Source organism: Gigantopelta aegis, chromosome 9 (assembly GCF_016097555.1).
Source record: "Gigantopelta aegis isolate Gae_Host chromosome 9, Gae_host_genome, whole genome shotgun sequence".
Lineage (NCBI taxonomy): Eukaryota > Metazoa > Mollusca > Gastropoda > Neomphalida > Peltospiridae > Gigantopelta > Gigantopelta aegis.
Genome location: NC_054707.1, coordinates 2,835,473 through 2,859,459, shown reverse-complemented (window position 1 = coordinate 2,859,459; position 23,987 = coordinate 2,835,473). Strand labels below are relative to the sequence as shown.

The 23,987-nt window shown below is 39.3% G+C and overlaps 1 protein-coding gene across 1 annotated transcript; it reads right to left on the bottom strand.

The window, feature by feature from the left end:
* Positions 1 to 1,145: 1,145 nt before the first annotated feature.
* Positions 1,146 to 20,120, bottom strand: LOC121382292. The gene is made up of 7 exons (XM_041511859.1): positions 19,828 to 20,120; positions 16,689 to 16,785; positions 10,686 to 10,813; positions 9,041 to 9,128; positions 6,731 to 6,819; positions 5,833 to 5,959; positions 1,146 to 1,712 (listed from the first exon to the last, which is right to left on the bottom strand). The coding sequence occupies exons 1-7, from the start codon at positions 20,004 to 20,006 to the stop codon at positions 1,656 to 1,658; spliced, it is 765 nt and encodes a 254-aa protein (XP_041367793.1). The 5' UTR covers positions 20,007 to 20,120; the 3' UTR covers positions 1,146 to 1,655.
* Positions 20,121 to 23,987: the final 3,867 nt, after the last annotated feature.

Genomic DNA, 23,987 nt, shown 5'->3' with positions numbered 1-23,987 from the left:
CGTATACATATGTACGTATATGGATCACTCTGTCATTGTGGATTACGTATACATATGTACGTATATGGATCACTCTGTCATTGTGGATTACGTATACATATGTACGTATATGGATCACTCTGTCATTGTGGATTACGTATACATATGTACGTATCTGATCTCTCTGTCATTGTTGATTACGTATACATATGTACGTATCCGATCACTCTGTCATTGTGGATTACGTACATATATGTACGTATCCGATCACTCTGTCATTGTGGATTACGTATACATATGTACGTATCCGATCACTCTGTCATTGTGGATTACGTATACATGTGTACGTATATGGATCACTCTGTCATTGTGGATGACGTATCCGATGACTGTCATTGTGGATTACGTACACATGTGTACGTATCCGATCACTCTGTCATTGTGGATTACGTATACATATGTACGTATATTGATCACTCTGTCATTGTGGATTACGTATACATATGTACGTATACGGATCACTCTGTCATTGTGGATTACGTATACATATGTACGTATACGGATCATTCTGTCATTGTGGATTACGTATACATATGTACGTATACGGATCACTCTGTCATTGTGGATTACGTATACATATGTTTGCACATTCAGAACAAAATCAGTTTCTTACACATCGGTTGGTGAGAACATCATTCGTTATTTTTGATAACACATATACGTGCGTTAACATTTTAAAGACATACGACTGACTGCTCCTAGGTGATGACCAGGTCACCCATGCCATACAATGAAAAAAACCGGTCGAATCGATCATTCCGTGACGTACAAAATAATTTGAAATTGACTTGTCTGTGACGCACAATTTAACTATAAGCGCAAGGGCCGTTAATAGGTTTCCGTTGCAAAAAACATTTACATTTATTTTAAAACTGGGTTTTTTTCTGGATATGTAAGAAATAGAATAAAACATTCGTGTCCGTTTGATACCATTTATCTTACAACTCGTTGTTCAAAAACGTATTCAACTCGCTTTCGCTCGTTAGATACAGTTTAAAACAACCAGTTGTAAGATAAACGGTACCTAACGGCCACTCATGTAGTAGTTTCTGTTTTGCACATTCAGAACAAAATCAGTGTATTCTGAACAAACAAGAAACGCAATGTTAAACTAGTTTTCTTTAATTTAAATACAAATTATTCAATTTGAATCTCATTAGTTTTTGTGTCTGTTTAAATTATCAATGTATTGTGGACATTTTACGTCCATTTTACCGTCTCTTATACCGTCAATTTGCCAAATTAATTTAATCATGACAAAATAAATATATTGAAATATTCGTCTTTCTTTTGTTTTTCATTATATACACAATGTATTTTCAGGTATTATTTTGTTGAGCCATTTATTGATCAAGTATCTGTACTGCTATAACTGACTGATGTGTTCATTAATGTAGATACGTAATGTATTATATTTGGCAAATAAATATGCTGACAATACTACAACCAAATTAAAATTAAAAAAATATGTTACGCCTTCCTTTTGTCTTGTTTGAAAATGTCTCAGTCTATCTTTTGGATGTGATAGTTTTTATTTCATGACATTTAACGTAAACACACAGATTCACAGTAAATATTTTCACGGCCTCTTCATGGCAACTGAATCACTGTTATCTTCAGATTTTCCCATATTCACTTCTCTTTCCACAGCAGAAAATAAATATGGCCCCACTCTGTAAAAAAATTAGTAAATAGTTTTGTATTATACATGGAATTGACAAACCAACTTCCATCACTATCTGTCTGTCTGTCTGTCTGTCTGTCTGTCTCTCTCTCTCTCTCTCTCTCTCTCTCTCTCTCTCTCTCTCTCTCTCTCTCTCTCTCTCTCTCTCTCTCTCTCTCTCTCTCTCTCCTCCGTCCCTCTTCCCTCTCTTGAGCATAACGACTTATGCAAGAGTAGTTATCAAAGTAGTTATACTTTACTTAAAAACAATGTTTTGTTTAACGACACCACTAGAACATATTGATATATTAATCAGCAGCTATTGGATGTCAACCATTCAGTAGTTCTGACTTATAGGCATGAGAAAATTAGCAAACATTTCTCCAGTAGTAGCAGTACATCTTTTATATGCACGCTTCCACAAACAGGACAGCACATACCACGGCATTTGATATACCAGTCGTGGTGAACTGACTGGGACGGGGGAAATCCTGGATTCGATCCTACGACAGAGGTGCTTCAGGCGAGCGTTCTACCGACTGAGCTAGATCCCCCACCCCCAGGTTATCATCGGCCACTTACACACTTACAATACGGACTCTACTTTTTAAATATAGCCGGAGTGGGGACGGGATTTGGAGTGGTGTGTGTTGGTTTTCAATCACCAACAATCACTCAACCCCCACCACCTTCAGTTTACAGTCAGACCTCGATGTTATCTCACCAATTGAAAATAACCTCCTATGCAACTTGACTTCACATACAAATATATACTTAACATTGTTACAGTAATGGGGCGGGACGTAGCCCAGTGGTAAAATACTGGCCTGATGCGCGGTCGGTCTGGGATCGATCCCCAGCGATAGGCCCATCGGGCTATTTATCGTTCCAGCCAGTGCACCCAGACTGGTATAACAAAGGTTGTGGTATATGCTATCCTGTCTGTGGAATGATGCATATAGAATATCCATTGCTACTAATGGAAAAATGTAGCGGGTTTCCTCTCTATGACTGTCAAAATTACCATATGTTTGACATCCAATAGCCGATGATTAATAAATCAATGTGCTCTAGTGGTGTCGTTAAACAAAACAAACCTTTTGTTACATTACATAATATTTTGCGCTGTGGCAGTCAGTGTGTATACATGCAGATAGACCCTCCATATGTTTTCCGTTAAACTGACGTGGTTGTATAAATAAATATTTAAAAGCCACAATACTACTGGTCAAAGTAAGCCAGGTTAAATTACAGATTATCGATATAAATTAGCGTCATCTGTCTGTGAATTTAACATATGGAAGATGCAAAGGACAAACCAGTCGAACTAATTTTATATTCAGGCAGAGAACAGCCACGATATCACGGCTTCAATAGGGTATTCCATGTGCTGCAATACGCGGTCTTGTCAAAGTAATTCTATAGATGTCACTGTGAGCACAAGTTAAGTGTGATTAGTAACAAACATATCTGACAAAGTTTGAATAAGATGCTCTTGAACATTGGTCATAACGTGTTAGCCATCTCAGCATAAAAAGGGCATCGTGGTAATTGCCATGGCAATGATAAAAAAAATCTATGACAGTGACAAAACGCAATCTTATTTCCTACATCATGGCTTTTTTTCTATCTGTCACTCTGTAGACAAAAACCAGTATAATATAGCAAATTGTCTTTTAAGGTTCAATGTTTGGATTTTAAAAATTTCGCTCTGACCAGCCTGACGTCGCCATGCCAGTCACTGTAAGGCTAAATCTGTGTCGCCTTTTTAAAAATAGTCATCACTTGCAAAGTACACATCACGGATGAATGGTGAAGAACAGGTCAGGTTAGGTCATAGGGGTTTACGTGCACATTCAGCGCAAGCTGTTGTAGTGCACGCCTGTCCTGGGCACAAGAGCCGGCTCCTCCGTCCAGGACTAAGGTGAAGAAGATAATAGATAATAATTAATATAGTATTAATATATTATTATTATTATTATTATTATTATTATTCTTTCTTTAGAAAATACAACTATATCTCGAAGCATATATGTTCTTGAAATAAAATACGTTTTTGGGTTGTTTTTTTTTTAGCAAAATGTTTTAACAAATATGACGATTTCATTAGACGTTACTAATATCCACCAAATAGAATTTAGGCATGTTTGTAGGGGGCAGGGTTCGGGGTCGAATTCTCCTGCACAAAGTGAATTTTCTTTTTAAAAATATATTTTGCGAAGGAGCATGAATCGAAGTCTCGCTCGCCAATCTAGACAACCCATGCAGCACATTCTGCACATGCGCCTGGTATTGGTTTCAAATGTGTCTAAGTATTTCTTAACCAACATTATTTTTCTTTCATCTCGAGAGCGGGACGTAGCCCAGTGTAAAAACGCTCGCTTGATGCGCGGTCCATCTAGAATCAATCCCCGTCGGTGGGCCCATTGGACTATTTCTCGTTCCATCCAGTGCACCACTATTGGTATATCAAAGACCGTGGTATGTGCTATCCTATCTGTGGGACGGTGCATATAAAATATCCCTTGCTGCTAATCGAAAAGAGTAGCCCATGAAGTGGCGACAGCAGGTTTCCTCCCTCGATATCTGTGTGGTCCTTAACCATATGTGCGACGCCATATAACCGTACATAAAATGTGTTGAGTGTGTCGTTACATAAACGATTTCCGTACCAACTGGAGCTATATGAAATTAGACGTAGCACAGTGGCAAAGCGCTCTCCTGGCTAGTGGCCTGAGGGATGGTGCATATATATAGCAGATCCCTTGTTACTAATGGAAAAATGTAGCGGGTTTCCTTTCTAAGACTATATGTCAAAATTACCAAATGTTTGACATGCAATAGCAGATGATGTATAAATCAATATGCTCTAGTGGTGTTGTTAAACAAAACAAACTTTAGCAAGGTCTAGCTCAGTCGGTAGAGTGCTCGTCTGAGATGCTTTGTTCGGTGGGGGTGGGGGCGGGGGCATTCTTTAATTGGGTTTTCCCCACATCCCAATCAGTGCCCCAGGACTAGTATAACAAAGGCCCTAGTAAGTGCTGTCATGTCTGCGGGATGGTGCATATAAAAGATGCCTAGCTCCTAATAGCAAAATGTAGCGGGTTTCCTCTCAAGACTATCCGATGATAATCAAAATCAGTGTGCTCTAGTGGTGTCGTTAAACAAAAATGGTTGCACGCTACGACATTGATCTCACAGATGTCATTGAATTCCATGTTAACTTACCCAACTTCAATAAAGATTGCCAACAGAACGGGTTCTCGTTGGCACTAACAGCATACACCACTGCGAACATACATTTATTTTCACTCCAAAATTGAGAACATTGCCATCTCAGTGTTGTGCTATATGACCGCATCTGGCAGTAGTACCGGTCCGAACCACCTGTTCAGGAACCCATTCACACCGGCCGCTTCTTCCGCTATAAACCCATGTCCCAAAAAGTCAAAAGCACAACATTACAAAATAACGCGTGCACAATCCAGCCAGAAGGCTTACCATAAAAAAATACAAATTGTTTTGATTCTTCCCCAATTACTAGAAGTGAATATGTGAACCACAACATGTAACAATTAGGGACTAAAGTGGACCGTGATGAATGAACTCTCATCCGGAAGTGAACTCTGTAGTGAGACCATTGTAATGTTTAGAGCATTATAACCTCCATACGCAAATTCCATTTGTCCGTAAACTGTATGCGTATATCGTACTATACGTAAACGTAATCCATAATGCATAGAGTGAGCGAATAAGCAGATGCATAAATGAAATCAAAACCTACATATCACAGAAAGTGATTATAATGCTAGGTTCAGACTATAAACTACAAACAGAAAGTTATGCAACTTTCTGCTGTCACGACTTCTACGACTGTCCAGTTTCTAGTCTCAACGCTCTTACAACTCGATTCTCGTCGTATAACCCATTAGTTGTTAATCTGAGCACACCCGTCGTAAGTCGGGAGTTGAGGAATTTGTAACGCAACGCAACCATTGAGTTTTCCAACTTCGTCGTGCCAGTTGACAGTCTGATCCTAACATTATTGAATACGCATTGCCGATTACGTATACGCATACGCACACAGAATACGGACAGATAGAGTTTGAGTATTCGACTGTACGACGTACCTCTATCAAACCTGGTACAGACGACCAAAAGTCATAATTCGGCATTATTTCTTTCCCCGAAGCCTTACGTACGAAGATCTGGAACACCAGCCCGCCCAAAGCATAGACTAATACAACGACAAAAAATCTGAAAGTCAAAAAACATTTATGAATGAATGAATGAATGAATGAATGAATGTTTACGACACCCCATCGCAAAAATAAAGATCGGTTATTGGGTGTCAAACAAGGTAAGTACATCAATATGATTATTTCCATCAAACAAAATTAATTGTAATTATGTAAAACAATGTAAAGAGCTGTGGGAAAACGTAATTTATGAATCAAATATAGATACATGTATATATGAATCAAATAAATGAGATATCTTACATTGCAGGGGCGGATCCACGATTTTGTTTTTGTCTTTTTTCTTTTACTAACAATTTTGAATATGTTGCTGTTTTAAGAATATTTGACCTATGGGCTTAAACCGTTCACTGAAGGTTGCAAATATCGACATAGTAATGGCTGTAAAATATTAGTCTCCATAATTTTAAAATAATTATAAATTCAACAGGGTTATCGGTCCTTCACGAGCTTCTAATTATTAAATTGTTTTGTTATTTATTTATTTATTTACTACTACTACTACTACTACTACTACTACTACTACTACTACTACTACTACTACTACTAATTATTATTATTATTATTTATCATTATTATCATCATCATCATTTTATACTTTGTAGTCTACGGTAGTGGATAAATAGACAGACATTGCTAATGTTAAGGCGCTGCCACACGATACGAGTGCCTCGTACGAGAATAGCCAATGAAATCGTAATGTTTGTTTTGTCACAATCTGCTATTCTCGTACGACACACTCGTATCGTGTGGCAGCGCCTTTACTCACACTATGACAATGATTGTTCCCACCGACAAACCACCGGACGAACCGCCGCCGTGACCGGGACAGCAATTTGGACTTGTTAGCGTCATGTACTGAAACAAATGCAACAAACATAATTTATTAAACCACAAACGTGTTAAAGGTGCATTCTCGACACTCTATCTTACCGGGGCTAGACGTAGCTCAGTGGTAAAGCGCTCGCTTGATGCGCGGTCAGTTTGGGAGCGATCCCCGTCAGTGGGCCCATTGGGCTATTTCTTGCTCCAGCCAGTGCACCACGACCGGTATATCAAAGGCCATGGTATGTGCTATCCTGTCTATGGGATGGTGCATATAAAAGATCCCTTGCTGCCAATCGAAAAGAGTAACCCATGAAGTGGCGACAGCGGGTTTCCTCCTTCAATATCTGTGTGGTCCCTAACCATATGTCTGACGCCATATAACCGTAAATAAAATGTGTTGAGTGCGTCGTTAAATAAAACATTTCCTTCCTCCCTATCTTACCACTCCAGGAGCGGGTTCGTGGGGACGGGACTTGGGGGTGAGCACACCTCTCCCGAATTTCAAAGTATCATGGAAAATCTCTAAAAAAGAATTAGTGTACATTAGAATACCATAGCTATCCTTTGTGGACGCTGCACCCCATCCCTAGAAAAATCTTGCAGTCGCTCCTGAACATATTTGCCTAGCGCAAAATACAACAACTGCAGTGTTAATAATCACAAGTGTAGTGCTATTATATTATGCTTTTTGCCGTCGGTGGACCCATTGGGCTATTTCTCGTTCCAGCCAGTGCTCCACAACTGGTGTAACAAAGGCCGTGGTATGTACTATCCTGTCTGTGGGATGGTGCATATAAATGATCACTTGCTGCTAATCGAAAATAGTAGCCCATGAAGTAGCGACAGCGGGTTTCCTCTCTCAATATCTGTGTATATTGTTTTTTTACGGGGCGGGACGTAGCACTGTGGTAAAGCGCTCGCTTGCTGCGCGTTCGGTTTGGGATGGAACCCCATCGATGGGCCCATTGGGTTATTTCTCGTTCACGCCAATGCACCATGACTGGTATGTCAAGGCCGTGGTATGTGTTATCCTGTATGTGGGGTGGTGTATATAAAAGATCCCTTGCTACTAATGGAAACATGTAGCAGGTTTGAACTAAAATTTGACATCCAATAGCCGATGATTTATTACTCAATGTGCTCTAGTGGTGTCGTTAAAATTTCAATGTATATTGCTTCCCTGTTAAAGGGACATTCCTGAGTTTGCTTCATTGTAAGATGTTTCCGACTAATAAAATATTTCTACGATTAATCTTACATATTAAATATATTTTCTTGTTTAGAATATCAGTGTCTTTATATATATTTAATGTGTTTCTGGTCGTCTTAATATTTGTAAGAAGCCCAAAATGAAATTTAACCTAGTACAAATATTAGAACGATCAGAAACACATTTAATATACAACCACTAATATTTTATGCAGAAAAATATATTTGATATGTAATTATAATCTGTTAGTCAATAACATCTTAAAAATTGCAGCAAACTCAGGAATGTCCCTTTAATTACATGGGTATTTACTACATGAAATTTAATGAGGGAACCATTGTATCACCTTACATGCGATCGGTGTGGGATCGATCCCCGTCGGTGGGCCCATTGGGCTATTTCTTGCTCCAGCCAATGCACCACGACTGGTATATCATAGGCCGTGATATGTACTACCCTGTCTGTGGGATGATGCATATAAAAGATCCCTTGCTGCTAAGCGAAAAAAATAGCCTGTGAAGTGGCGACAGCAGGTTTCCTCACTCAATATCTATGTGGTCCTTAGCCATATGTCTGACGCCATATAACCGTAAATAAAATGTGTTGAGTGTGTCGTTAAATAAAACATTTCTTTAATTTTTAATTTAATTCTAAGTGTAAAAACGCGAACCACACGCCCGTGCAAAGGGATTTCCCTGACCTAGATACACGTCACACGTATTAGGCGCGTTACGCGGGAATTCACGTAGAGAAATCTTAAACGGAGTTACTCTCTATTGTCGAGAGAGCTACGTGAGGGGGTACTGTCCCTTGACAACTACCTTACAAAAAATCAACACCGGTTGACCACTAAAACGTTTATTTGACTAACTATATACCGGAGCACCGCCTCATTTACCCGTTTGTTCCAGCCAGTGCTCCACAACTGATGTAACAAAGGCTGTGGTATATATTATGCTGACTATGGGATGCTAATAATTAAGAAAACCTATGCTGAAATGTCAAAGCTAACTAATTTTATAAAGACTAATAAGTACTTACATACTGACCACTTCCGGTTGGGCTTTCACCAAGTACAGATAGGGTGCTTCCGGAACTGTTAGAACACACTAACGTCACATACAACGTTCTGCGAAATGAAATAAAAAGCCCAAGTCTCTAACTCTACATATTGTTTTTAATCAATCCGAATACACATATTACTGAAATACTCAACTAAAATATATTTTGATTATTGCTTATATCGAACGCGGGGGTGGGTGTGCAAATTATAATATGAATTCTCCTGAATAGTATTGCACTTTCTTTATATACATATACATATACAATTTATGAAGAATTATACGGTAAAGTTTAGACAACCTTAAAGTTAAACTAGAATGTAAAGGGTTTAATCAAATAACGGAGTTGGATTTAGCTCAGTCGGTTGAGTGCTCGCTTGAGGTGCTTGCGTTGCAGGATCGAACCACCTCGGTGGATCCAATATGACTGTGTGGGGTTTTTCTCGTTCCAACCAGTGCACCACAACTGGTCAAAGGCCGTGGTATGTACTTTCATGTCTATGGCAAAGTGCATATAAAAGATCCCTTGCTAATAATGGGAAAATGTACGGGTTTCCTTTCTAAGACTATATGTCAGAATTACCAAATGTTTGATATCCAATAGCCGAAGGTTGATATATCAGTGTGCTCTAGTGGTGTCGTTAAACAAAACAAACTTGAACTTTAATCAAATCATATAGGGTAGTGGTCACCTGATGGGTAGGGCAACTTGAAAGGGACAGATCCTAGTTTTTAAACACTAAGGTATATTTTTCACCTAGACCCTAGTTTCAACCTGTAAAAATGGACACTACGTTTGGTTAATTTACAAACTTGTAAAAAAAATTGGGATACAACAGAGTAAAACAAGAGTCTGTGACGCTGAAGTACTCTTAAAATAGACTAAACCGCGACTACATAACCGTTACTTCTCAGACGTACGTGCGTTTTTAAAAAATATGAAAAATGCATTTTGTGGTATTAGAAACACCAGGATGACCAGAAACACTTCGGTTGTACGGAAATGGATTTTATAAACAATAAAATATAAGTAATGTTTGATCTCAATTATCGCAAACGGCTCTAATAGTGAAAAATATGTCTTAGTCTTTAAAAACTAGGGTCTGTCACTTGAAGTAAAAACATATATATTTAAAGAACCTGAGTGGTGACGACGTAGACGCTTGATACTCTAACTGCAATGCGCCAGTGCTGACGTCGTTAATAAACGCAGTAAAACCATATATATTTAGAGAACCTGAGTGGTGACGACGTAGACGCTTGATACTCTAACTGCAATGCGCCAATGCTGACGTCGTTAATAAACGCAGTAAAACCATATATATTTAAAGAACCTGAGTGGTGACGACGTAGACGCTTGATACTCTAACTGCAATGCGCCAGTGCTGACGTCGTTAATAAACGCAGTAAAACCATATATATTTAGAGAACCTGGGTGGTGACGACGTAGACGCTTGATACTCTAACTGCAATGCGCCAGTGCTGACGTCGTTAATAAACGCAGTAAAACCATATATATTTAGAGAACCTGGGTGGTGACGACGTAGACGCTTGATACTCTAACTGCAATGCGCCAGTGATGACGTCGTTAATAAACACAGTAAAACCATATATATTTAGAGAACCTGGGTGGTGACGACGTAGACGCTTGATACTCTAACTGCAATGCGCCAGTGCTGACGTCGTTAATAAACACTGCTGACTTTTGAGTTCCCAGACTAAAATACTCAGAAGTTTGATCCGTCTGACAGCCCTAAAATACAAGAGAGAGTATCGAGAATGTAATATAACACTTACACTTGGAACCCTGGAATACAAACACACCCTGTTAGAATAGAACACACCCGTTATAACACTTCCACTTTCAACCCTAGAATACCAACACACCGTGTTAGAATAGAACATAACTGTTATAACACTTCTACATTCAACCCTGGAAAACACATACCCCAGTTAAAATAGAACACATCCGTTATAACACTTCTACATTCAACCCTGGAATACAAACACACCCTATTAGAATAGAACACACCCGTAATAACACTTCTACATTCAACCCTGGAATACAAACACACCGTGTTAGAATAGAACACACCCGTTATAACACTTCTACATTCAACCCTGGAATACAAACACACACTGTTAGAATAGAACACACCCGTTATAACACTTCTACATTCAACCCTGGAATACAAACACACCGTGTTAGAATAGAACACACCCGTTATAACAATTCTACATTCAACCCTGGAATACAAACACACCGTGTTAGAACAGAACACATCCGTTATAACACTTCTACATTCAACCCTGGAATACAAACACACCGAGTTAGAATAGAACACATCCGTTATAACACTTCTACATTCAACCCTGGAATACAAACACACCGTGTTAGAATAGAACACATCCGTTATAACACTTCTACATTCAACCCTGGAATACAAACACACCCTATTAGAATAGAACACACCCGTTATAACACTTCTACATTCAACCCTGGAATACAAACACACCGTGTTAGAATAGAACACACCCGTTATAACACTTCCACTTTCAACCCTAGAATACCAACACACCGTGTTAGAATAGAACATAACTGTTATAACACTTCTACATTCAACCCTGGAAAACACATACCCCAGTTAAAATAGAACACATCCGTTATAACACTTCTACATTCAACCCTGGAATACAAACACACCCTATTAGAATAGAACACACCCGTAATAACACTTCTACATTCAACCCTGGAATACAAACACACCGTGTTAGAATAGAACACACCCGTTATAACACTTCTACATTCAACCCTGGAATACAAACACACACTGTTAGAATAGAACACACCCGTTATAACACTTCTACATTCAACCCTGGAATACAAACACACCGTGTTAGAATAGAACACACCCGTTATAACAATTCTACATTCAACCCTGGAATACAAACACACCGTGTTAGAATAGAACACATCCGTTATAACACTTCTACATTCAACCCTGGAATACAAACACACCGAGTTAGAATAGAACACATCCGTTATAACACTTCTACATTCAACCCTGGAATACAAACACACCGTGTTAGAATAGAACACATCCGTTATAACACTTCTACATTCAACCCTGGAATACAAACACACCGTGTTAGAATAGAACACACCCGTTATAACACTTCTACATTCAACCCTGGAATACAAACACACCGTGTTAGAATAGAACACACCCGTTATAACACTTCTACATTCAACCCTGGAATACAAACACACCGGTTAGAATAGAACACATCCGTTATAACACTTCTACATTCAACCCTGGAATACAAACACACCGTTTAGAATAGAACACACCCGTGTACAAACACACCCTATAAACACACCCGTTACTTCTACATTCAACCCTGGAATACAAACACACCGTGTTAGAATAGAACACACCCGTTATAACACTTCTACATTCAACCATGGAATACCAACACACCCTATTAGAATAGAACACACCCGTTATAACACTTCTACATTCAACCCTGGAATACAAACACACCGTGTTAGAATAGAACACACCCGTTATAACACTTCTACATTCAACCCTGGAATACAAACACACCGTGTTAGAATAGAACACATCCGTTATAACACTTCTACATTCAACCCTGGAATACAAACACACACCTATTAGGAATACAAACACACCCTATTAGAATAGAACACACCCGTTATAACACTTCTACATTCAACCCTGGAATACAAACACACCCTATTAGAATAGAACACATCCGTTATAACACTTCTACATTCAACCCTGGAATACAAACACACCGTGTTAGAATAGAACACACCCGTTATAACACTTCTACATTCAACCCTGGAATACAATCACATCATGTTAGAAAAGAACACACCCGTTATAACACTTCTACATTCAACCCTGGAATACAATCACACCGTGTTAGAATAGAACACACCCATTATAACACTTCTACATTCAACCCTGGAATACAAACACACCGTGTTAGAATAGAACACATCCGTTATAACACTTCTACATTCAACCCTGGAATACAAACGCACCGTGTTAGAATAGAACACATCCGTTATAACACTCCTACATTCAACCCTGGAATACAAACGCACCGAGTTAGAATAGAACACATCCGTTATAACACTTCTACATTCAACCCTGGAATACAAACACACTGTGTTAGAATAGAACACACCCGTTATAACACTTCTGCATTCAACCATGGAATACAAACACACCGTGTTAGAATAGAACATAACTGTTATAACACTTCTACATTCAACCCTGGAATACCAACACGCCCTATTAGAATAGAACACACCCGTTATAACACTTCTACATTCAACCCTGGAATGAATACAAACACACCGTGTAAGAATAGAACACACCCGTTATAACACTTCTACATTCAACCCTGGAATACAAACACACCCTATTAGAATAGAACACATCCGTTATAACACTTCTACATTCAACCCTGGAATACAAACACACCCTATTAGAATAGAACACATCCGTTATAACACTTCTACATTCAACCCTGGAATACAAACACACCGTGTTAGAATAGAACACACCCGTTATAACACTTCTACATTCAACCATGGAATACAAACACACCGTGTTAGAATAGAACATAACTGTTATAATACTTCTACATTCAACCATGGAATACCAACACACCCTATTAGAATAGAACACACCCGTTATAACACTTCTACATTCAACCCTGGAATACAAACACACCGTGTTAGAATAGAACACACCCGTTATAACACTTCTACATTCAACCCTGGAATACAAACACACCCTATTAGAATAGAACACATCCGTTATAACACTTCTACATTCAACCCTGGAATACAAACACACCGTGTTACAATAGAATACACCCTTATAACACTTCTACGTTCAACCCTGGAAATCAAACACACCGTGTTAGAATAGAACACACCCGTTATAACACTTCTACATTCAACCCTGGAATACAAACACACCGTGTTAGAATAGAACACATCCGTTATAACACTTCTACATTCAACCCTGGAATACAAACACACCCTATTAGAATAGAACACACCCGTTATAACACTTCTACATTCAACCCTGGAATACAAACACACCCTATTAGAATAGAACACATCCGTTATAACACTTCTACATTCAACCCTGGAATACAAACACACCGTGTTAGAATAGAACACACCCGTTATAACACTTCTACATTCAACCCTGGAATACAATCACATCATGTTAGAAAAGAACACACCCGTTATAACACTTCTACATTCAACCCTGGAATACAATCACACCGTGTTAGAATAGAACACACCCGTTATAACACTTCTACATTCAACCCTGGAATACAAACACACCGTGTTAGAATAGAACACATCCGTTATAACACTTCTACATTCAACCCTGGAATACAAACGCACCGTGTTAGAATAGAACACATCCGTTATAACACTCCTACATTCAACCCTGGAATACAAACGCACCGAGTTAGAATAGAACACATCCGTTATAACACTTCTACATTCAACCCTGGAATACAAACACACTGTGTTAGAATAGAACACACCCGTTATAACACTTCTGCATTCAACCATGGAATACAAACACACCGTGTTAGAATAGAACATAACTGTTATAACACTTCTACATTCAACCCTGGAATACCAACACGCCCTATTAGAATAGAACACACCCGTTATAACACTTCTACATTCAACCCTGGAATGAATACAAACACACCGTGTAAGAATAGAACACACCCGTTATAACACTTCTACATTCAACCCTGGAATACAAACACACCCTATTAGAATAGAACACATCCGTTATAACACTTCTACATTCAACCCTGGAATACAAACACACCGTGTTAGAATAGAACACACCCTTATAACACTTCTACATTCAACCCTGGAATACAAACACACCGTGTTAGAATAGAACACACCCGTTATAACACTTCTACATTCAACCCTGGAATACAAACACACACTGTTAGAATAGAACACATCCGTTATAACACTTCTACATTCAACCCTGGAATACAAACACACCGTGTTAGAATAGAACACATCCGTTATAACACTTCTACATTCAACCCTGGAATACAAACACACCCTATTAGAATAGAACACACCCGTTATAACACTTCTACATTCAACCCTGGAATACAAACACACCGTGTTAGAATAGAACACCCCCGTTATAACACTTCTACATTCAACCCTGGAATACAAACACACCGTGTTAGAATAGAACACACCCGTTATAACACTTCTACATTCAACCCTGGAATACAAACACACCGTGTTAGAATAGAACATAACTGTTATAACACTTCTACATTTAACCCTGGAATACAAACACATCGTGTTAGAATAGAACACACCCGTTATGACACTTCTACATTCAACCCACATCCGTTATATCACTTCTACATTCAACCCACATCCTTTATATCACTTCTACATTCAACTCACATCCGTTATATCACTTCTACATTCAGCCCACATCCTTTATATCACTTCTACATTCAACCCACATCCGTTATATCACTTATACATTCAACCCAGATCCTTTATATCATTTCTACATTCAACCCACACCCGTTATAACACTTCTACATTCAACCCTGGAATACCAACACACCCTGTTAGAATAGAACACACCCGTTATTTTTTTGTATTTTCAATCTTTTCTATATCTGATTTTTCACCAAAGCTAGCCATCCATTCATACGTGATTCGCGATCCGTGTCTGCGTCTGCGTCCGCGTCCGTGTACGTGTCCGTGTCTGTGTATGCGTGAATTGAATGTCCATAAATACGTGAAAACACTAAATATTGAAGAAGAAAAAAATTTCAACTGTCACTGATGTCATCGAGGTCATATCAAGTTTCAAAATAACGCATCCGTGTCAATGGAAAATCGCTCTCAGAACGATTCCTCGCGGACGTGGATTCGGACATGGAGCGGATCAATGGATGCTTTGCAACGTCTTCCCTATGTAGCGATTCCCCGCAGACACGGAGTGGATCAATGGATGCTTCGCAACGTCTTCCCTGTGTAGCGATTTTTCACGGACACGGAGTGGATCAATGGATGCTTCGCAACATCTTCCCTATGTAGCGATTCCTCGCGGACGCCGATACGGAGCGGATCAATGGATGCTTCGCAACGTCTTCCCTATGTAGCGATTTTTCACGGACACGGAGCGGATCAATGGATGCTTCGCAACGTCTTCCCTGTGTAGCGATTTTTCACGGACACGGAGCGGATCAATGGATGCTTCGCAACGTCTTCCCTATGTAGCGATTTCTCACGGACACGGAGCGGAACAATGGATGCTTCGCAACGTCTTCCCTATGTAGCGATTTCTCACGGACACGGAGCGGAACAATGGATGCTTCGCAACGTATTCCCTATGTAGCGATTTCTCACGGACACGGAGTGGAACAATGGATGCTTCGCAAAGTCTTCCCTATGTAGCAATTTCTTACGGACACGGACGTGGACGCGGATCACGGACCACGTACAAATGGATGCTCCGCAGAAATGTATGTGTTTATAGTTTATGTTGGAAACATACCGCAACACTGGTACATCCGCCAGCTGTTCCTTGTGAAAATGTGTTACATGGATTCCACGAGTAGTACCATCCATCTTGCCCTAGCTGGTCTTTATATCTGTTACAAGAAACCAAATAATTGATCGATGAAATATTTCACACAAAATGAACAAGGGACATGTAGTTGTTTTGGTAATTGTGCACGTGTGTTATTTTTACAAGTCTTCATCACAGATGACATCCAAACACGAAGGAGGCGGGGGACCTAGCCCAGTGGTAAAGCGTTCGCTTGATGCGCGGTTGGTCTGTGATCGATCCCTGCCGGTGGACCCATTGAGCTATTTATCGTTCCAGCCAGTGCACGACGACTGGTATATCAAAGGCCGTGGTATGTAATACCCTGTCTGTGGGATGGTGCATATAAAAGATCCTTTGCTGCTAATCGAAAAGAGTAGCCCATGAAGTGGCGACAGCGGGTTTCCTCCGTATATATCTGTGTGGTCCTTAGTCATATGTCTGACGCCATATAACTGTAAATAAAATGTGTTAAGTGTATCATTAATTAAAACATTTCGTTCTTTTCTTTTTTCCAAACACTATTTCAATAAACTAACCTGGATACGTGAAAATATGCAAATATTTTGCACCAGGTTGGTTTTGCATGCGTTTATGAAGAAAACCGGAATGTGCGTTCGGCTAGGATTGGGGTGGGATTAGCTCAGTCGGTTGAGTGTTCGCTTGAGGTGCTTGTGTTGCAAGATCGAACCACTTCGATAGATCCAATCAACTGGGGTTTTTTTTATCGTTCCAACTAGTGCACCCAACTGGTCAAAGGCCGTGGTATGTGCTTTCTTGTCTGTGGGATAGTACATATAAAAAAATATTTGCTGCATTATGAAAAATGTAGCGTGTTTACTCTGATGACTACGTGTCATAATGACCAAATGTTTGACATCCAATAGCCGACGATTAATTAGTCAATGTAGTCCAGTGGTGTCGTTAAAGAAAAACAAACATGTATGTATTTTTTTCGTACAAATCCATATTTAGATCGCTTTTCAGTTGGGAGTGGAGGGGCATATCCTAGCCCCTTCCGACTTCAGAGTTGGGGAGCCACTGCCGCTCTGCCCCCCCCCCCCCCCCACCTCCTCCATCCCACCCTTCCGACTCGTACGTTTTAACATTTGTGTAGTAATAAAACGTGCACGTTTCGTACTGTGTATGTTTTAGTCGTGTTTAGGCGTTATAGAAATATAATCCCGTCTCCGATGGGTTTGTAGTTAGATACTGTTTAAGTACATTAATCATTTAGTTATGTTGTTTTAGGAGCTGTCCATGTGTGAATGCAGGGGGAGGGGGGAGGGAATCGAACACCCCTGATCAATGCGAAATTTATTTTTGAAAATACATTTTCTGAGGAAGCATGTACCTGATGCCCGAAGAACCTTCACTCGCCACAGTCTGCATCATTTTCTGTGAGCGTAATTATTTGTGTGTTTGTGTTTAGTGCATGCATTCTATATGTTCGTGACCGTATTTTGTGTTTATGTCTGTGTGTACGCGCGCTTGTTTATGTGTTTATATACGTGATATGTATGTATGCGTGTTTCTGCGAGTATATATGTGTGTGTTGGTGTGCATGTGCGAATGTATATGTGTGCACGTATGCGTGCGCGCGCGCGTGTGTTTATATGTGTTTATGTATGTGTTTATATATGCGTTTATGCATTTTTTATGCAGTTGTTTATGTATGTGTTTACCTATGTCTCTATGTACCCCCCCCCCCTCTCTCTCTCTCTCTCTCTCTCTCTCTCTCTCTCTCTCTCTCTCTCTCTCTCTCTCTCTCTCTCTCTCTCTCTCTCTCTCTCTCTCTCTCTCTCTCTCTCTCTCTCTCTCTATATATATATATATACACGTGTGTATGTATGCATGCATATAGCTATGTATGTGTTTAGTGTGTAAATGTGTGTGCAGACGTGTATAACATGTGCATGCATGTGTGTATATGTGTATATGTGTATTAGTATATGTGTGTATTAGTATATGTGTGTATTTGTGTGTGTGTGTATTTGTGTATTTTTATGTCTGTGTTTTTGTACGTGTGTGTATTTGTATGAGTATATTTATAGCTATGTGTATTTGTGTATTGTATGTGTGTGTATTTGTATGAGTATATTTATAGCTATGTGTATTTGTGTATTGTACGTGTGTGTATTTGTATGAGTATATTTATAGCTATGTGTATTTGTGTATTGTACGTGTGTGTATTTGTATGTGTATATTTATAGCTATGTGTATTTGTGTATTGTACGTGTGTGTATTTGTATGTGTATATTTATAGCTATGTGTATTTGTGTATTGTACGTGTGTGTATTTGTATGAGTATATTTACAGCTATGTGTATTTGTGTATTGTACGTGTGTGTATTTGTATGAGTATATTTACAGCTATGTGTATTTGTGTATTGTACGTGTGTGTATTTGTATGTGTATATTTATAGGTATGTGTATTTGTGTATTGTACGTGTGTGTATTTGTATGAGTATATTTATAGGTTTGTGTATTGTATGTGTGTGTATTTGTATGTGTATATTTATAGCTACGTGTATTTGTGTATTGTGTGTGTATTTGTATGAGTATATTTATAGGTATGTGTATTTGTGTATTGTATGTGTGTGTATTTGTGTATTTGTATGTTTGTATCTTTGTATGTGTGTGCAATTGTGTATTATTAAGTGTGTGTATTTGTCAGTGTGCGGGGGGGGGGGGGGGCGGATTTAGCGCAGTGGTAAATCGCTCGTTTGATGCGCGGTCGGTTTGGGATCGATCCCCATCGGTGGTCCCATTGGGCTATTTCTCTTTCCAGCCAGTGCACCACAACTGGTATATCAAAGCCCGTGGTATGTGTTATCCTATCTGTGGGACGATGCATATTAAAGATCCCTTGCTACTAATGGGAAAATGTAGCGAGTTTCCTCTCTAAGGCTATATGTTAAAATTACCAAATGTTTGTCGTCCAATAGCCGATGATTAATAAATGTATGTGCTCTAGTGGTGTCGTGAAACAAAACAAACTTTGTATATATGTGTATTTGTAGGTGTGTGTATTTGTATGAGTGTGTATTTGAGTATTTGCATGTGTGTATGCCCTTATCACTTACTTGGGCGTGTTGTCGTTATTGGCTAGGGGTGACAGATCGATCCTCCCGGCAGACATCTCGCATGCGCAGTCGCTCACTTTGGTACACACCTCCGCGGCGCGAACAGAGATCACCAGAATACTGCAGCACAGACCGAAGTGAAGTAAAACCAACGAACCATATTTGCGATTCATCGCCATTGGCAGTCGATTAGTAACTTGCCAACAATTGTCATTAACGGTCACATGATGTTGAGGTCACGTGGAGACAGGTTTAATTTAACAAGAGTCCGGATCTTATCACCTCTTATCTCATCAAAGTTCAATTTCCATCGCTGATTATGTAAACATTTTTTTCTGATGAAACTGGTGTAATACAAGCAGCCCATCAATACACCCCGATAGTACACAGGCGCGTGTGCAGGGGTGGGGTTCGGAAATCGAAACCCCTTCCTGCTCAAATAAATTTTCTTCCCGCCCCCACACTACATTTTCCGGGGGATCATTTATCGACCCTCCTATAAACTTCGGTGGCCACAGTGCAGTACACCCACCCACACACCCCCGCTAAAATTCCTACACTCTCGCCTGGTACACCAATAAAAAGTGGGCTCATCACATTTAATCTATCTGTAAGAAATTGAGGTTGGGAAGGGGCACATGCAATTTAAGAGACTTAATAAGTGGGCTATATTTTATTAGCAAAACTAATGTTTGCAGAATATCGAAGTTCCATGTTATGGGGTACCCTGCTCTGATTTTGTTTGTACTGAATAACAACTAATGTTTGCAGAACATCGAAGTTCCATGTTATGGGGTACCCTGCTCTGATTTTGTTTGTACTGAATAACAACTAATGTTTGCAGAACATCGAAGTTCCATGTTATGGGGTACCCTGCTCTGATTTTGTTTGTACTGAATAACAACTAATGTTTGCAGAACATCGAAGTTCCATGTTATGGGGTACCCTGCTCTGATTTTGTTTGTACTGAATAACAACTAATGTTTGCAGAATATCGAAGTTCCGTGTTATGGGGTACCCTGCTCTAATTTTGTTTGTACTGAATAACAGCTGTATTTTGTGGGATGTAGCCCAGTGGTAAAGCTGTCGCTCGATGCGCGATCGGTCTATGATCGGTCTATGATCGGTCTATGATCGGTCTATGATCCCTAGCTATTAATGGAAAAATGTAGCGGGTTTCCTGTCTAAGACTATATGTGAAAATTACCAAATGTCTGACATCCAATAGCCGATGATTAATAAATCAATGTGCTCTAGTGGTGTTGTTAAACAAAACAAACTTTAAAAACTGTATACTAAATCAAAGTGTACTAATTTATTGCCAGTGGATAACAGTATTTGCATACATAATAATCAATGTCACATATTACAACCAACCAAATCCGAAGCTGTTTTAATTCAACACTGGTGCACGTCGTACTTTGACCCGGAATTCATTTGATGTGATACAACGCAACCTCTACGGATTAAATACTAACCTCAGTAAGAGATACACGTTAATACCCAGATAATATAGATATAAAGATACATGTATATATATAGCTATACTTACATAATATACGTAACAGATAAAGAAATATAATTATTATATAGATATATGTATATGGATGGCAAAAAACGTTTGCTTGGGGCAGGGTAATGGACCCCGTGCCCCTTTCTCCCTACGCCACCGATATGGATATACTTACATACTAGGTATGTAACTAAAACAATCGTATGTGAATTCATTCATGTACCAGACGTTTTGTATATGATTGATTTCTGTCAAAAATAAACGCTTTGGGCGTTTTGGTGACATACGAAAACGGGTCAACCTCCTTTACTGTTTGTAACGTCCCTGCCTAAAAATGGACACACACACACACACACACACACACAGAGAGAGAGAGAGAGAGAGAGAGAGAGAGAGAGAGAGAGAGAGAGAGAGAGAGAGAGAGAGAGAGAGAGAGAGAGAGAGAGAGAGAGAGAGAGAGAGAGAGAGAGAGAGAGAGACCAACTGACAGAGACAGTAACCTATATAAAACTGATCTGGTATGTAATTACACGAAACATCTGTACTACATACTGTGACACTGTGACGTCTACTTTGAAATTAGACGTCTTAGTCAATTATTAATTGACCATTGTCAATGTCCAGAAGGCAACAGTCAAGACGAGGTGGCACATCAGTTATTACACTGCTCAACCTCAAACACCGTCGTCTGAATGCACCCAATGGCAGTCCTCCTTTAAAGTACGAAGAATATATAGAGGATAATAAACGAGTTACCAGGTATTATCAAATTTATGTCCCAAGTGAAAATTATTTCACGAGGTACATAAATTTGATAATAACTGGTAACGAGTTTGTTATTCTATTTATTACCCCAGCTATTTAGGGGTTTTAAAGCCATTATTTTCGATATTGCCTACATCGGTTACACGACCATGTAGCCTATATAGAAATGACGTACAAACTACTTTACTGTTCTGAGTATTGCTTTAACTTTGTATTTTATGCACGGTTCACAGACAATTTAAAAAACCCAACGTTCTATATATTCTGTAAAAAAAAAAAAAAAATCTATAATGAATTGCATTAAACAACCATTTTATTACAAGTTTAACATTGAAACCAGAAAGATATAAACGCAAACGCTTTAAACTATTATTAACGTCATCGTGTGTGCTTTGCCAAAATGAGATGACATGAGATGTATGTATGTATGTATGTATGTATGTATTTATGTATTTATGTATTTATTTATGTATTTATTTATGTTTAGGGTTATTATAATCTCATTATCGTATAATCTCAAGTTTCAACAACGTGTTAATTCTAGTCCACCATTACTCGTTATTCAAATGTCGCATGCATCTAATAATTAGCCTTAGTATTCTACCGGTCGAGAGTTAGACGGATATTTTATTTGGACGATTATGATCGCAGAGTATGTTATCTGAAAAATATCACTTAATTTTATTACAATGGATGCGCTACCTATTATATATATATATATCAATCTTCTCTCGAAAGACCATGCCGACCAAACTATGGCTTGTCGCCCAATAAAAAATAACTAACGAATTAATGGTATTCTTGTGTTCTGCAAAGCACTACATTTTCAGTTAATTTAGAACTCGGAGGGGGCTGCGCACCCTCATCCTCCTCCCCCTCGATCTGCACCTTTTATCAGGCACTAAGGTCAGTAACTTTAACTCGAAACGTTTCTCGTCGAAGAGTACTATTACCATCAATCGATCCCCGTCGGTAGGCCCATTGGGCTATTTCTCGTTCCAGCCAGTGCACCAGGACTGGTATATCAAAGGCCATGGTATGTGCTATCCTGTCTGTTGGATGATGCATATAAAAGATCCCTAGCTACTAATGAAAGAACAAATTTTAACTGTACCCGACTGGGGTGCGGGGTTGGGGTGTGTGTGTGCGTGTGTGGGGACGGTGCATATAAAATATCCCTGCCTACTAATCGAAAAAATGTAGCGGGTTTCCTCTCTAAGACTATATATAAGAGTTACCAAATGTTTGATATCTAGTAACCGATGAGAAATAAATCAATATGCTCTAGTTGTTTCGTTAAACACAACAATTTTGTTTTTAATGATGAAAGCTGTAGAAATATTGTTGGTGTACTGGACCACTACTGACGCGTGTTCAGTCATGTGGCAGTCCTCCAAAAGACAAAATTAAAATCAGGTGCGTGTTCAGTCGTGTGGCAGTCCTCCTACAGATCAAGTTAAAATCATGTGCGTGTTCAGTCGTGTGGCAGTCCTCCTACAGATCAAGTTAAAATCAGGTGCGTGTTCAGTCGTGTGGCAGTCCGGCTACAGACCAAGCTAAAATCAGGTTCGTGTTCAGTCGTGTGGCAGCCCTCCTACAGATCAAGTTAAAATCAGGTGCGTTTCCAGTCGTGTGGCAGTCCTCCTACAGATCAAGTTAAAATCAGGTGTGTGTTCAGTCGTGTGGCAGTCCTCCTACAGATCAAGTTAAAATCAGGTGCGTGTTCAGTCGTGTGGCAGTCCTAGAGATCAAGTTAAAATCAGGTGCGTGGTCAGTCGTGTGGCAGTCCTCCTACAGATCAAGTTAAAATCAGGTGTGTGTTAAGTCGTGTGGCAGTCCTGCTACAAAGTTAAAATCAGGTGCGTGCTTAGTCGTGTGGCAG

What these genes read in the sequence shown, in the direction of transcription:
- LOC121382292 (XM_041511859.1), bottom strand. Translation starts at nt 20,006, where the DNA reads ATGGCGATGAATCGCAAATATGGTTCGTTGGTTTTACTTCACTTCGGT. An exon ending in AATAACGACAACACGCCCAA is followed by an intron (nt 16,786 to 19,827) that starts GTAAGTGATAAG and finishes TTCTTGTAACAG; the next exon opens with ATATAAAGACCAGCTAGGGC. An exon ending in GGAACAATCATTGTCATAGT is followed by an intron (nt 5,960 to 6,730) that starts GTGAGTAAAGGC and finishes TTTGACTTTCAG; the next exon opens with ATTTTTTGTCGTTGTATTAG.